General features: G+C 41.9%; 1 protein-coding gene across 3 annotated transcripts in view; it reads left to right on the top strand.

Annotated features, from left to right (window-relative positions):
* Positions 1-11,472: 11,472 nt before the first annotated feature.
* BLOC1S5 (biogenesis of lysosomal organelles complex 1 subunit 5) overlaps positions 11,473-15,196 on the top strand; it is a 39,811-nt gene continuing 36,087 nt past the window's right edge. The window contains exon 1 of one of the 3 annotated variants that reach the window (XR_004423970.1): positions 11,473-11,635. Coding sequence is in view for 2 of the 3 variants with exons in the window: in XM_033115960.1 (XP_032971851.1) it covers positions 11,521-11,635 (115 nt within the window). In the remaining variant the exon portion in view is untranslated. The remainder of the gene's footprint in view (positions 11,636-15,196) is intronic. The other 2 variants (XM_033115960.1, XM_033115959.1) reach the window with 2 other exon arrangements.

The raw sequence follows: 15,196 nt of genomic DNA on the forward strand, positions 1-15,196 counted from the left end.
GAACTGTCCTAAAGTGAACTAGAATAAGATACATTCTCTTGAGTTAATGGGTTTTTTGTTGCTGTTGGGTTAATTGGAATATGCAGTAGCTGAAAAAAAGATGGGAAGTTCCTGTTAGCCAACTAATTTTAGACTTGATAAGGACTAGACTTTTCTAAATTAAAAGCCAACTCTCATAGAAAGACTGCTGTTGAGGCACTATGTAAAGAACAAAGACACTTGATTAACAATTCTCTAGAATTTATAACTCTTACTATCTGAGTAAATAAGCAATCAACTACTGTGAGCTAAAGAGCTTATATTTCCAAATAATAAGAAAAATAGAGTTTTCAAGTGCTTTACTGTTTAACTCTAATAATTTTTTGGTGCTGATGCTTAATCTAATTACTAGTATACGATTCAGAGGTCAAGTGGAAAGAGCAGAGACTTGGGAAATAGACAGCCCTTTGGTTGAGTCCTGCCTGCTTTTATCACTTACTAGCTGTATGACCTTAAGCAAATCATTTACCTGTATTTTCTTAATCTATAAAAATAAAATGTAAAAATAAAGATAGCTCTAAGGTATGAGGATTAAAGGAGAGAATGTACGTGTAAAAGCCTAACATATAGCCGACAGCTATCAGTAGTTTTCTCTGTAAGAGTCTCTTATTTTTGTCCTTCATGTTACTGAGTCAAGAGATTTACTAGGCCAGATGTGTAAGTATATTGTATATCAAGACAGTTTTTACGGGATTGGATTTCATAATTCAGTGCCATTGGGAGCATTTTTAATTTTATAAAATGGCCTTTAAATTAGAAACTGTAAACTTGTATTTGCATGTTCAGAGACTAAAGGGTTCAAGTTACTCTTGGTTAGTATGTGTGCCCTAGAGTCAGGCCCAGTCTGTGACTTTTCGTGCCCTTGTGGGTCTGCTGTAAGCACCCCACATTGTATTTCACAGCTGCAAATTACCCCTTGCCTCGTACTAGTCTCTTCTCCCCCGGGACTGCAGGAGGAGGCAGGTAGGACATACGAGGTACTTAAGAGATGGGCTCCCCAGCCTTCCCATCCCAACCACCTCCTTATTTTCTTGCAGTTTAGGTCAGCTGTGAGGGAAGGGTGGGAGGACACCTCTTTACTTCTTTGCCAAGTGTTTACTTCTTTGCCCTCTTCCCACTTCTACCTTCTGAGTCTTTACCTCTGAATCCTTCCATCTGCTAGTCAGTTCTTTTATCAAGTGCACAATATTGCTTCAACAGATACTACCTGGTACTACCGACTTCTCACCACCATCTTAGATCTTACAGGATGAGGGGACGGCAGAAATACAGAGACCTGGCTTCTTCAGGCAATGGTTAGATCCTGTTCTCAGTATCTAATCAAAACACTTCACTTCCACGTAGAAATGCTGCTGTGCATCATGGGTCATTTCTATCAGGTACCTTGATAACCTCTTCACTATTCAACTTCGTCATGTTCTCCTGAAAGTCAAGTCTGTTCTGGCCAACCCATCTCCCCCTACCCCCGTTTCTGGCACTGATGGCATTGTAGATATTTTTGAATATATGTCTTGTCTCTTCTACCAAACTGTTAATTCTGTGAGAGCAGAGATTATCTTTTCCCTTTCATATCCAGCCCTCAAAACAATGACTGGCACACAGCAGCAGATGTTAAATATGAGTTTGTTGAAAGAATGTCGTATTCTTTTAAGTCCATTTTAAGCTTGCCAAGAAAAATATAAGTGTGAATTGCAGTTAGGTACTGCAGTATAGAGCCCCTAACCCAAGTAACATTAAAGTAGGTTGTTTTTCTGTCATGTAAAAGAAGATAGTCCACAGTTGGTACTGTGCATCCAGCTCCCATCTTTCTGCTTTTCCATACTGAACAAGGAGTTTTCTTTCTCAAGTTCAGTTTATGGTCCATGATGGCTATCAGAGCTCCAGACATCAAGTCCATGATCAAGACCAGAGCAAAAGGAAGAGAGGAAGGGCAAAAAGACTGAGTCAGTCCACTTGCAGGACCTTTCCTGAATTCCTATTCAGTAATATGTGTTTACATCCCTTAGGCATCCCAGCTGGGATGAAGGCCAGAAACAGTCCTTTACCCTGCACACTGCCATCCAGAATAAAACCTGTGCTCTGTAATGAGGAAGAGGGCAGAAAGGGATACTACGCAGGGTGGCAGCTAGCTGGCTCAGTCACAGCAAGTAGTATTTAAATGGAGGAAATACCTTCTGGCCGCTAAAAAAGTCAGCTTATAAACAAATTTTATTAGTAAACTGTTGACATTCCCTGGCTCATCAATTTGCAGAGAATTAGAATAAAAGAAACAATTTTCACTGACCACAATTTTCATGATTCATGAAGCTTTTCAGGATCCTGCAATATTCAGAGTTAGCAGGAGGATCTGTAAGTGCACTTTTGATAACAACAATCGTAGCTAACAGTTATTGAGCCTGTATATGTGTCAGCATTCTAAGTGCTTTACATGCATTCACTGCTTTAATTGTTACCCTGTTAGCAGGTAATGAAAGTGAAGCACAGAGAGGTCAGGGGACTTGCCCCAGCTCACACAACCAGTATCAAGAAGCTGGGACTCAGTGTCTGGCTCAGGCTTCACCTGTAAGCCTCTTTACTGGCGTGTCAGTCAAGTTCTGCTTAATCAGTTTGTGAAATTCGTTTTCACCCTGCCTTAGAAAACATCTGCTCTAGACATTGAATAAAACAAATGTGTATAGAACTTCAAGAATAAAAGAGATGGTTACCAACTCTGTGTATATTAAAACCCACTGACTTGTACAAGTTAAATAGGTAAATTTCATGTTATGTGAATTACAACACAAAAGCAGTCTTTCAAAAAAGGAATGGAGTAAAATACATCAGCCTCACCATGTATTAATTATGAGACCTTGGGTCTGTCGCTGCATGTGAAATTTCTCTTATGAAATAGAGTTAAAGACTACTGGTCTCATTGTTTTTTAATTTGCGGTAAGAGTGTATAAACATTACCTAGCTCAGTGCCTAGCACACAGAAAGTGATCAGTAAAAGGTCAGTTTTTAAAGTCAAATTCTTAAACTAATTCTTACGTTTTTTCCCACCTGCCATCCCTGAGGCATCTGCTCAGTGTGAGCCCATCTGAGATAAGATACTTGGCAGAGCATCTGGTGATTTTTGGTAAAACATGAATCCATCAAATTACCAGTTTAAAAATCTCTGGTCATCATATCTTTCAAGCTGTTGAAAAAACGGAACATACTATTTTTATTTTTTTCTAAAAGATCAACGAGACTCCTTTAAAAAAAAACAAAAAACTGGGCCCATCTTGGTCCATGCTATTCCTTCTAAAAAGTAAATTTCCTTTTCCAACTATTTTTCTGTAATTTCCAGAAGCACTGATCATTCATCCTTCAAATATTTATTTAGCACCTACTATGTATCAGACACTGCTAGGCCCTGAGGATAACACAATTACATCCTTAGAATTTACGACAATCCAATGGTGTGAACAAATTTCTGAAATGGCATGTAAAGCATTCTTTGGCAGACTGCCAGCCACTCGACATTCTTTGAAAGTAAATAAAAGTTATCAGATGCCATTCACTGAGTGCCGCCTATGTTTGGGCTGTATACCAGACACTTGACAACACCACCTTATCTCATGGTAATTTAGGAGCTAGGGAGGAAGCAGAAACTAACCCACACGCTAACCAATGTCTCAATTAGACCACGGCTGGAGTGAATGGGAACTGCACAATTTTGGAGTTAGAGGACCTAATCTTCATCATATCATGCACTAACTAGGATTGATTAGACTGCCCTGACTAGGTACTTGGCCCTATCTCCCTGTTACACATGCAACTTTCAAGAACAGATAAAAAATTTCAAATAAGGATCCATGAATTTTTCATTACTTAAATACTGGTTTTAAAACAAAAATAATAGTAGAGCAGGCAGTATCAAAAGGCCATTGGTCTTCAGGCACATTTACACCCAAAGCTTGCAAGATGTCATGAAGTATTCTGTGGAATTTTGTGGTGATAAATCTCTTTTTATTAGCTGCTGTCACAGTACGGTAGAAAAAATGACGTGACGTCAAGAATGACAATAGTCATCCATCCATGACCTGACTTCCCAGAGAAGCTCTACCCCATCTCCTTGCAGATTCAGCAATAAGATTATTGCATCGAGGTTTATAACAGATCAGTGAGCATTCTTACTTCTACTCCGTTAAACACAGGTCCTCCATTGGCTCCACCCAGTTAACTATGAGGCCATAGTTAACCAGTCAGTACAGGCACGTTAGGTTTCCTACAGCAGAAGGAAGAACGGAATGAGTGGGAAGGTCACCCACCGCCAGTACATCATGCGAGAGCCTGGCGGAAAGTCCTTCCAGCAGGGCTTCAAGATGGGTTCTTAAAAATTTAAGCAGATACCGTGAGGAAAGAATAAAACTAGTATAGTCATGTACTTATGTACATCACTCCAAAAGATTAACACAACTAATTTATTGAGTAGTCAATTTAGAATTGTAAATTGTGTTAAAATTGTAATTATATAATTGATAAGCAGCCAAATTAGAATTATTGTGAAATATAGGTTTTTCATTTATGTATTTTTTTTTAACATTGGATTTCATTCCTTTTTTAAAAGTTAGATGTTACACGAACTTTAATATTAATCTGGCTTTGGCAGAGATGCGGTGGTTTAATGGATTAGAGCATTTAGCTTTTCACCCCAGAGAGCAATATTTCTTCTTTCTCTCCATAATTAGATAATCCGCTCCTACCCTTTACCAGGGCACTAAATTTCAAATTCTCCATACACCTGAGCAGGCTGCTACATATCTGGCCATCTTAATTTTAGTCTTTGATTTATTGAAGCTGAATTACATGCCTAACTCTTCCTGGAGCTCTGGGTGAATTTTATTGCAAAAGCAGTGGGGAGAAAGTTACCATCATATATCTCTCTTGCTGGGCAGAGATTTTAGATACACAAGGGGATCTCTATCCCACTGCTCCATGCCCTGTATGCTGGATTTACAACACTGTGAAGCCCAGCTCTAGGGTTACATAAAGGCATATCAGAGACGAGATGGGGAATTTGATTTTGCAATAATGATTACTTGTTGCAGGAGCCCACATTCCTGCAGGCTCTGCCTTTATTCCCCATACTACTGGCGAATAAAGCTAATTCCAACTGCTACCTAATCTAGCAAAACTCATCTTTCACTTATGAGAGAGGTCAAAGCAAGGTAGACCAGAAGTCAGGAGAATTGGAGATGTTGGCCATTTTTACTATAATGTCTCAAGGATTTCCGCAGTTCTTTTGGGAATATTTTCATCTTTAAAACTTCCTTTGTGGGGAGAATGAAAGCTTTGCATCTTTTCCAGCCTGGTGAGTTGATCTGATGGCTCATTCTTGCTGTCTCTCCCACTTCAAAGAGGCTGGGCCCCGAGGGCTCGCCAACTGTATTATGGATCCTGCAGACATGGCTTGTCATTCCTGCTGGGTGTCATCAGTTCTCACAGTCTAGCAGTGGATACTTTTTGTCCTCCCTGACATCATCTGCTTGAGAAATTTGTGCCTGGCAGGCCTGTCTGTCCAAGTTAAGCCTGGAATACAGTAGCCACACAACTAATTTGATAAGGTATAGCTCCAAACAATAAGGCTATGGGCTTGCTTTGACCAAGACTGCAGACGTCCAGCCATTTGATTACAAATTCTAAAGTTTCTTTGGTGCAATCCATGAATTAGCCTCTTCATGTAATAATAGGTTATCCTTCCTGCATTGCCCCATTTTTCCTGACTTTCTGCCTCTCTCTCTCTCTCTCTCTCTCTCTCTCTCTCTCTCACTCTCTCTCTCTCTCTCTCACACACACACACACACACACACACACACACCTTTCCTTATCTTAAAGGACCTTTTAACCCATTGGTTGGCCTTTGCGGGTGCTTTGGAGTTCTTGACTTTTCAGCACTTGACTCAAGCCCTACCACTTGAATGAAAGAATTCTAGAGTTAACTATCATTGTCAGAAGTTTGAGGAACGGGTAACAGACTTTGGGTACTAGACTTTAGCCCACGCAGTTATCCCTGGCGCTTCTCCAAACTCAGGTTGCCGGCCACAATTTGAGGTTCTGATTCAAGAGGTCTGGTGCAGACACCCCAGAGAAGTGCTGTACTACACCTGCCTGAAGTTTAGGGGACAGGCATAGAGCAGCTACATTTATCCAAAAACTTGTGTTTGGTTTTTTGCACAACTGAGTCAAATTTTCTGAAGTTATGACCAGTGTGGTGGCCAAGTCTGCACTCTCACTGGTTGGCCCTGTCACAGGAGCAGTTTCTCTCCATAGTAGTTCTCGCAGTGAAGCCCTCTGTGTTCTCCAAGTGGTGTGGCCACACCAGAAGACTCTAGGGGGAACAAGCAGCATTCAGTACAGGAAGGTGTAGTCCAGGACTGTAACACTGGAAGATTGATTGCTGATGCCAGTACACAGCCTGCCGCTGCACACCACGCGACCGCTCAGGCCCAGGGTGCCAGTTGCATTTCCAAAACTTCATGATGTTCATGTGCAGTGATATTGACTGTCTTACTCCACAGACCTGCTAATCTCTTCCCCTCGTTTGCTTTCATATTTTCGTCCATTTTTAATTTTTTAACTCACTTCGAAAATAGGTTCAACAAAAAGAGATAAACAGTAATGCCAATAGAAAGTGTTGTGGAGGAAATCTCATGAAATGAATTTGATTAAAAAAAACAAAGTGAATTTCAGAGTCCCCTCTCTCAGTTATGCTTCTCCTGATGGGCTTATACTAAGGAATGAATTTCAGATTTTGTTCTCAACATGCATGCAATTAAATATTCATTTTCTAATTTTCATAAGATTCAATATGGAATTAGCAAATAATCTACCCTAAAATCAGAGCTGCTACTAAATTAACATTATTTCATTTTCAGATGTCTTAACACTCACAAAGCACAATCATGGGAAAACTCCTTTTCAAGTCCATGGTTTTAAAGTGTCTTGACATTGACGAGTTTCTGAAAATGACCTTGTATAGAGCACTATGAAAGTGAGAACAGCTGATCGTAAACCACAGAAGTACTTAGTGTGTGATTCCATTTATGTAATATTTTTGAAATGACCTTTTGGAAATGACGGATGCAGTAGTGTTGGTGCAAGCGCAGAGAGGAAGGTGGGTATGGTTACAGAAAGCTACCATGGGGGATCTGGACGGTTTTTGAAATTGTTCAATATCTTGACTCTGATGATAAACACATAAACCTACATGTGATAAAATTGTACAGAACTAAATACACACACACACACAATGAACACAAAACTGGAGAAATCGGAATAAGATTGGTGGATTTTATCAGTGTCAATATCCTGATTATGATATTGACATTTACAAAATGTTACCGTTGGAGGGAAACTGGGCAAAGTATACGAGGAATCTCTCTGTATTCTGTTTTACAACTCTGTGAGAATATACAATTATCTCAAAATTTCATGTACAAAAATAACAGAAAAGTCTTATCAATCCAGAAACGAGATAACACAAGAACTTTTAGCCTCAAAAAAGTGAGATTCCAAGGAAAAACTCAGAGCAGCCCCAACCCCAGCTGAAGGTACGGGCACAACAGCACTACCAATTAGCCCTTCTGTCACTGTGCCCTCACTGTCTGAACTGCAGTGTAAAGATTTCTGGAAAGTGGAGCCAGAAACAGGCATATACTGGATCTGACCATCCCAGCAAACAACACAGTAGTGTACAGAGCAGTACAATTAAAGGGCTAAAACATGTATCTATCTACAGGCTATGAGCAACAGAGTTGCAGAAAAGTAATTGTATATTGATTTAATATTTTTTTCTGGTGGACTGTATGCTCCACAAGGGAAGGAAAGGCTGAGCAGTCTTGCACCCTGCTATATGGTCAGCTTCCTAGCTCTGCATTTGGCACAAAGAAAGTGCTCAATACATATTTGTTCAATGTGTTTGGATAAAAAAATGAAAAGCCCATATGGGCTGATAGAGTTAATATGGCTTCTCTTTTCCTTCCCTCCAAACCTCCCTTCCTCCCTTTCTCCTCACCCACCACCTACACTTAAACACATATACAGGGACCAAGGTTGTTTCTGCCACATACAAATTGGGCAGTCACTTAACCTCTTTGTGCCTCAGCCTTCCTCATCTGTGAAATGAGGATCACAGTAATACCTACTTCAAAAGCTTGCCATGAGCATTGAATGAATTAACGTGTGTAGAGGACTTAATGTTAAGTGTCATGTAGGTGTATGTTCAATTGCAACACAATTCTGACACTGATTACCGGAGTTAGCTCAGATGGCCCTCACTTCAGACACCAGCCAAATGCTCCATGGTTCCCAGACCACCTGTGCTACTGACCAGCTGTCTACAAATTTTGGGGGTTCCCACTTTACCTTCTCAGGTTTAATAATTCACTAGATTGACTCACAGAGCTCAGGAAAGTGCTGTACTGATGATTACAGTTTTATTGTAAAGAATACAAATCAGGGCCAGACAAATGAATAGATGCATAGGGTGAGGTCTGTGAGCGTCCCCAACGTGAAGCTTTTTTGTCCTCAGTACTCCTCTCCGTCCCGGCACATCAGTGTTTGATTACCAACCAGGATCTCACTAGAGCTTCAATGTCCAGGAGATTTGTACTGGCGTTTCCTTACGTGATATGGATGATTAAATCATTGGGCACATGAGGTTATGTCCCAGGAACCAGGGACAAAAATCAGCCAGATTCTTTATTATATCACATAAATAAAGTTTACTGAACTGAAAAGGAAGAGGGGGGAGAAAAGCATTCCAAGAAGGGGGTGTCTAAAACTAAAGACGCAGAAATAAGTCTGGCACAGTCATGGCACAATAGAAAGACCCCTCGCTGACAGGGCTTTGCTATATTGGAATGCACCAGCCTTGAAGTTGAAAGGCCAGGGCTTTGACCATGTTTCCACTATTCGATAACTATGGTGCCATCTTGCGGGAGTATAGGCATCTTTGTAAGCCATCTTAAATCCTTTCTGAGAGGTGGTCATAATTAAAAACGCACACATACAACTTAGTGGGTTAAAACAAAAAATAATTATTATTTCTCATGACACTGTGGGTTGATTAGGCAGTTTTCTGGTTCCACTGCAATTCATGTGACTGCATTCAGCTAGCTGATGGCTGGGCTGAAAGCTCCAAGAAGGCCTCCTTCGCCCATGGGGGGCCCTTGGTGCCAACAGCTAGAGTGCTTCAGTTCTCACCTACACTGTGTCTCTCTACATGTGATGTCGCATCTTGCAGTGCTTCTCTACTCAATGGCTTCTCTAAAACAGGATAGCCTGGACTCCCTGACAAGCGAGAAAAAGCAGAAACTGCCAGTTGTTTTAGGGCCCAGAACTGGCACAGCACTTTTCCCACCATGTTCTGTTGGTCAAAGTAAGTCACAAGGCCAGAACAGATTCAAGGGTAGAGGAAACAAACTCCATCTTTTGATGGGAGGAGCACCTGCTGCATGTGTGTAGAGAGGGGAGGAATCATTGCAACATCTTCAGAGACTCTACGTATCCTTTGACCCTCAGTTTACTCATCTGCAAATGGATATTTTATTATCTACTTCAACTGGATTAATGAGAAGATTAAGAGACATATGTGATAGCGTTTTTTAAGTTGTAAAGTGCTAAGCAAGTACAAGATACTATATTGGTGGGTGATAAAGGTAGATTGGAAGAATGAGAGCAGATTATATTGGGCTATAAAAGGAGGTTGAGGAGGTTATTGTAATAATAACATTAGTGAGCATTTGCTATGTGCCAGGCACGTACTAAGTGCTTTACAGGTATTAACTTCTTTAAATCATCACAACAACCTTATAAGATGGATATTTTATTGCCATTTTACAGAAAAGGAACTGCAGACAAGTGACAGAGCCAGAATTTGAACCCAATTCTGTTTGGTTCCAAAGTCTTAACCTGAACCCAGAGCTCTTTTATCACTTGTATGCTAATCAATCAGCAATTGGGTAAGGAAAGGTAGCAGCTACCTCAGAACTACTGAAACAGAATTTTTGGATGTGGAACCCAGAATCTGCCTTTTTGACAGCCACGGTAATGTGCGGGAAGCATTCAAACATGTTCTGTACAGTGAGCCTTCTTAGGTTTTTCAGTAGCTCTACGACCTAAGAAGACAAGCTCAGAGGAAATTTAGGATTGCAGGTGCAGAAGGAAACTTGAATAAGAAAAGTACGCAGCAGTGGAGAGAATATTAAAGAGCTTTAAAAATAATTACATTTTCTAGAGGTTGATACTAAAGCTAAGGAAATGAAAGTACGACTAGAAAGCTTAGAAGCCTGACCCAACAACCTGCAATTAACTAAGTTTACATTTTATTAATTCATCTATTTTTTGCCTCTTTGCATTTGGGCTTGTTATTTCCTCTGCTAGAAAACCCCAAGTTACATCATCATCCCACCCCACCTGGCTAACATCTCTTCATTTCAGGTCTCAGGACAAATGCGTGCCTCCTCTGGGAAGTCTTTCCTGGCCACCTTCCACCCCAGGGGTCCCACATGTGTGCTGCACTTTCCTCCATCCTATCATTAATAGGCCCCATATTGTAAATGTTGGTTTATGTTCCTTCTTCAGCACTAGAGTGGGAGGCCCTTGAGAGTAAGGACTGCAGGAAGAAAGGAAGGAGAAAGGGAGATTTATGTCTTAGAACCACTAAACGAACCTAGGAGGTGAAGGAGGAGCCACTGCAAAGTTGCAGTGTTTGTACTTTGAACAGGCATGAAGGCTCGTTGAGAATACAAGATGAACTTTATAGCGTTTACCAAACGATAGCAGTTTGATATATGGCAGCCGCATAGTTGTCTCTTCATGACAAGAACAAATTAAATGCTGCCTAGCAAACGGGTCCCTTCAGTGATTACATGCATTTTATCTTAACCCATATAAAAACTGGTTGAGCTTTTGTAAATACAAAAGAAAAGAACTGATTTTTTTCATTTTCTTCACGTGACACGAATAAGTCTGATAAGTGATTTGGGCAAGTTACTTAACCTCTAACCTTTTCTTCATTTGTTATAAAGAAATGATGAAACTGTTCCTCCGAGTTGCTATGGTGACCAAATGTGGCAATGCTCGTCAAAATACCTTATAAAGTATTGGCAGATAATATATTACTATTATTAACATTATTCGGCGACTGTCACCCTTCTCCCCCAACCTCTCTAAACCACAATAAATCCCAGCAGATTTAGGGGGAATAATAGTTTAGCTCTTAACTTTCACGCACCTCCCTGTTCCCGCAGCATCTGCCCGAATCCAGCATGGCGGCACCGGCTTCTTCCCGATCACGTCCCATAGCTACACTACCGGGACCTTAAAAGAACCGCCGGGTGGCTGGACTCAGCTTTTTCCGACGCCCTTTGATGACGCCAAAAGCCGCGCCAGAAAAGCGGGCAAAGCAAGTTGACGCAGGCGCAGCGCGGCCGCGGGTGGGCGGAGCTGGTCGGGATGAGTGGCGGAGGGTCGGAGACCTCGGTGGGTGGCGAGGCCGCCGCGGGCAGCGGCGACAAGAAGAGGGACTCGCTAGGGGCTGCGGGCTCGCCGGCGCACCTCATTATCAAGGGTACGGAGTGGTAGGGCTATCTTCCTGGGGGGTCCCAGCGCAGCCCCAGCTGCCAGGCGGCGCCCTCGGACCCGGGGCCGTGGCCCAGGCCGCCCCACCTCCCGGCGGCCTCGTGTTTGTGGGGGGTGGGGTTTCGTGCCCGGTGCCGGTCTATTTCTCTGCGCCGGGGGCCTCTTAGTACTAACTACAGCCGAACCCAACCCCTCTTCCTCAAAACAAAACGAAACAAGAAACCGCAGACGTGAGGCTTCGGGCCCGCCTCCTGTCCCCCTCCCCAAACCCGGGACCCGGGGCGCGGACCCTTCGTGGATGCGGCCTCACGACCGACTGGTAACGCAGAGAGCCCCGAGTGTGGGAGTCCGGGAGGCCCGCGCCCCCAGGCAGATCGCTTCGGAGTTGTGTGACTTCAGGTCGTTCGCGTCACCCACTCGCTGACCCTGTGTGTCTGCTCTTGGGTCGCGCAAGGAGTGAACGAGATAACAGACGAGCGCGTCTTGAAACTCGCCAGCGCCTTTCTCGTGGACAGATGACCACGTGTCCTGTCCGCTTTGAGCTCGGGGAGGGTTATGACCTAGTTACAACCCGGATTCTCACCGAGCCTGAATTTAGTTTGATTCCTCGAGTTCACAAGAGCCCTGTTACCTGCAGCAAGATCTTTCTCAGATACTGCACTTGCTCGTCGCCATCCTTCCCTCACCCCATCCTTCCCCTGTCAGCGCCACCACAGTGCAGTGTTGAAGCCCTTGTAGGATTCCAGAGCCCTTCAGCACAATCCTGGGAACCGCGTCCCTCCCGTCGCTGCCTAGTTCATTTTAACCTTGTCTGTCAGGATTGTAGGTAACCCCAGCACAGCTGGCCGTGGCCGTTTCTAGACTTCAGGTTGTCTCTCAGATCTACTTAGGATGTGGGAGTGGTGCATGGCTGTTAAGTCTAAATTAAAATTGTTCATATGTGCAATCTTAAACATTTTTTAATTGTAAAATACATGTAACAAAATTTTAACAACCATTTTTAAGGGTATAGTTCAGTGGCTTTAGTACATTCATTCACATTATTGTGCAACCATCACCACCGTCCATCTCCAGAACTTTTTCATCTTCCCCAACTGAAACTCTGTCCCCATGAAACACTAACTCCTCACCCAGCCCTCCTCCCCTCAGCTGCTGACAGCCACCTGTTTTGTCTCTGAGTTGGGCTACTTAGGTACTTTACATAAATGTTACCATATAGTATTTATACTTTTGTGATTGGCTTTGTCACTTAACATGCTCAAGGTTCATCTATGTTGTAACACATCAGAATTTCTTTTTTAAAGTTAAATGATACTCCACTGTGTGTATACACACCACATACTGTGTATCCATTCATCAGTGGATGAACACTTGTGTTGCTCCCACTTCTTGGTTATTGTAAGTAATGCTGCTATGAACATGGGGTTGCAAATATCTGACTCACTGCTTCAGTTTTTGGGGGTATATACTCAGAAATGGAATTGCTGGATCAAAGATAATTCTATTTTTCAACTTTTGAGTAATCATACTGTTTTCCATAGAGGCTGCACGATTTTACATTCTTACTAACGGCGCAAACAAGGGTTCCAATTTTTCCACGTTCTTACCAACACTTGTTATTTTCCGTTTCTTTGGTAATGGCCCTCCTAATGGGTTTGAGGTGTCTTGTAGTTTTGGTTTGCATTTCCCTACTGAATAGTGATGTTCAGCACGTTTTTATGTGCTTCTTGGCCACTTGTATAGCTTCTTTGAAGAAATGTTTATTCGAGTTCATTTTTAAATTAGATAGCTTGTTGTTGTTGAGTTGTAGGAGTTCTTTATATATTCTGGATATTAACTCCTTTTCAGATACATGATTTGCATATATTTTCTCCCATTGCATGGCTTGTCTTTTCACCCTGTTGATCATATCGTCTGATGTACAAAAGTTTTTGATTTTAATCAAAAACTTTAAAAAAAGAAAAGATAATTCAGGGTAAGTTTGTCTAGAATGTCCTTGGCTTTTTTAATGGAATCATTCATTCTTTTCATTCAGAAAAATCGATTTTTAGTTCATCTTATTTGAAGACTGTCAGTTGTGAACAGGTTTTTATTGAATTTTATTGCCAGAGTCCAATGAAAGGGAGACATAAATAAATGATTTCAATATTTATGCCCTGGGTCTTTGAGGGTTTCTGGCCCATGGGTGGATGTTAGGAGGTGAAGACTGGGAGATCCGAGGGCTCCCTGGAGGATGGAGTATTTGATCTGAGTCTTGAGGAATACAGTATTAGCAGTTAAGAAAAGAGGGCAAGGGTGTTTTGGACTTATTTTTGAACAGCATGAGCAAAGGCCTGGGGGTGGGGCTGAAACAGCGTGGTATTTTTGGGAAACTACACATATTGCTACCATGTAACTTAGAGAGAGGTCAAGTTTGGTGGAAATCAGACCATAGAAGATGTCTTGCCTTTTTGAGGAGATTGGACTTTTTCTTTAATGGTAGGAAACTATCCAACAATAATAAGCTCAAGAATCGTGTAGTTAGATTCGTATTTTAAGTAGAGCACTCAAGCAGATAGTAGTTGGTCCTCATTGTGCAGATTGCTTATTTGTGAATTTGCCTGCTTGCTAAGATAAATTTATAACTCCAAAATCAGTATTGGCGGTGCTTTCACAGTCATTCCCACATACGCAGAGCAGAGAAAAATTTGAGTTGCTCTATGCTCACATTCAGACCTGAGATTGAACAAGGCAACACTCTGCTGTTTGTTTCAGCTCTCATACTGTAAACAAGTGTCACTTTTGCTTTCTATTTAGGGCCACATTTTCCAGATTTTTGTGCTTTTTGTTGCTGACTCTGCTGTTTAAAATGGTCCCCAGGTGTAGTGCTGAAGTGTCCCTAAGCACAAGGTGTGATGTGCCTTACAGAGAAAATACCCGTGTCAGAGCAGTTTTGGGGGGCATGAGTTCGATGTTAATCAATAGTCCAGAAAAAAGAAGGAAATTCACCAATCTATGCGGCCTGTCTGGAAAGTGCCAAGGTAACATTTAGTGTGAAGAAGCAATGAGAAAGCAGCTAAATTTGTGGATGTATGAGGTGATGACCGATGGAGAACGAGTAGTGGATAGCACTGTTGTAAAGCTAAAAGCCAAAGAAATTTATGGTCAATTACCAAGGGTCAGGAAAATGTTCAACCCTTCTGGGCTAGTGCTGGCTGGCACTTTCAGAGGTGGGACAGTGTGAAAACTTAGACTAGTAAGTAAAGCCGTTCTACAGAACTTTGAAAATACCTGCTAAGCGTTGTACAGGAAAAAGTGATATTGGAAAAGCAGATTTTCACCACTAACACTGGTGTGTTTTACAAGCATCTTGGTAAACAAACCTGAATGACACAAATAGCGTCTTGGTTGACAAAAAATGTGACCAGAGGCTTGCAGGAACCTAACCCTATATGTGTTTTAGGAGCAGTAGTTCAGTATTCACTAGTCAATGTTCAAGGCAACCTTATAAACATAACTACTGCAAGTGATGAGAATTGACTCTGTGCAGAGTGGGTTAGAGAGAGGTATG

This window comes from Rhinolophus ferrumequinum, chromosome 9 (genome assembly GCF_004115265.2).
Source record: "Rhinolophus ferrumequinum isolate MPI-CBG mRhiFer1 chromosome 9, mRhiFer1_v1.p, whole genome shotgun sequence".
Taxonomy (NCBI): Eukaryota; Metazoa; Chordata; class Mammalia; order Chiroptera; family Rhinolophidae; genus Rhinolophus; species Rhinolophus ferrumequinum.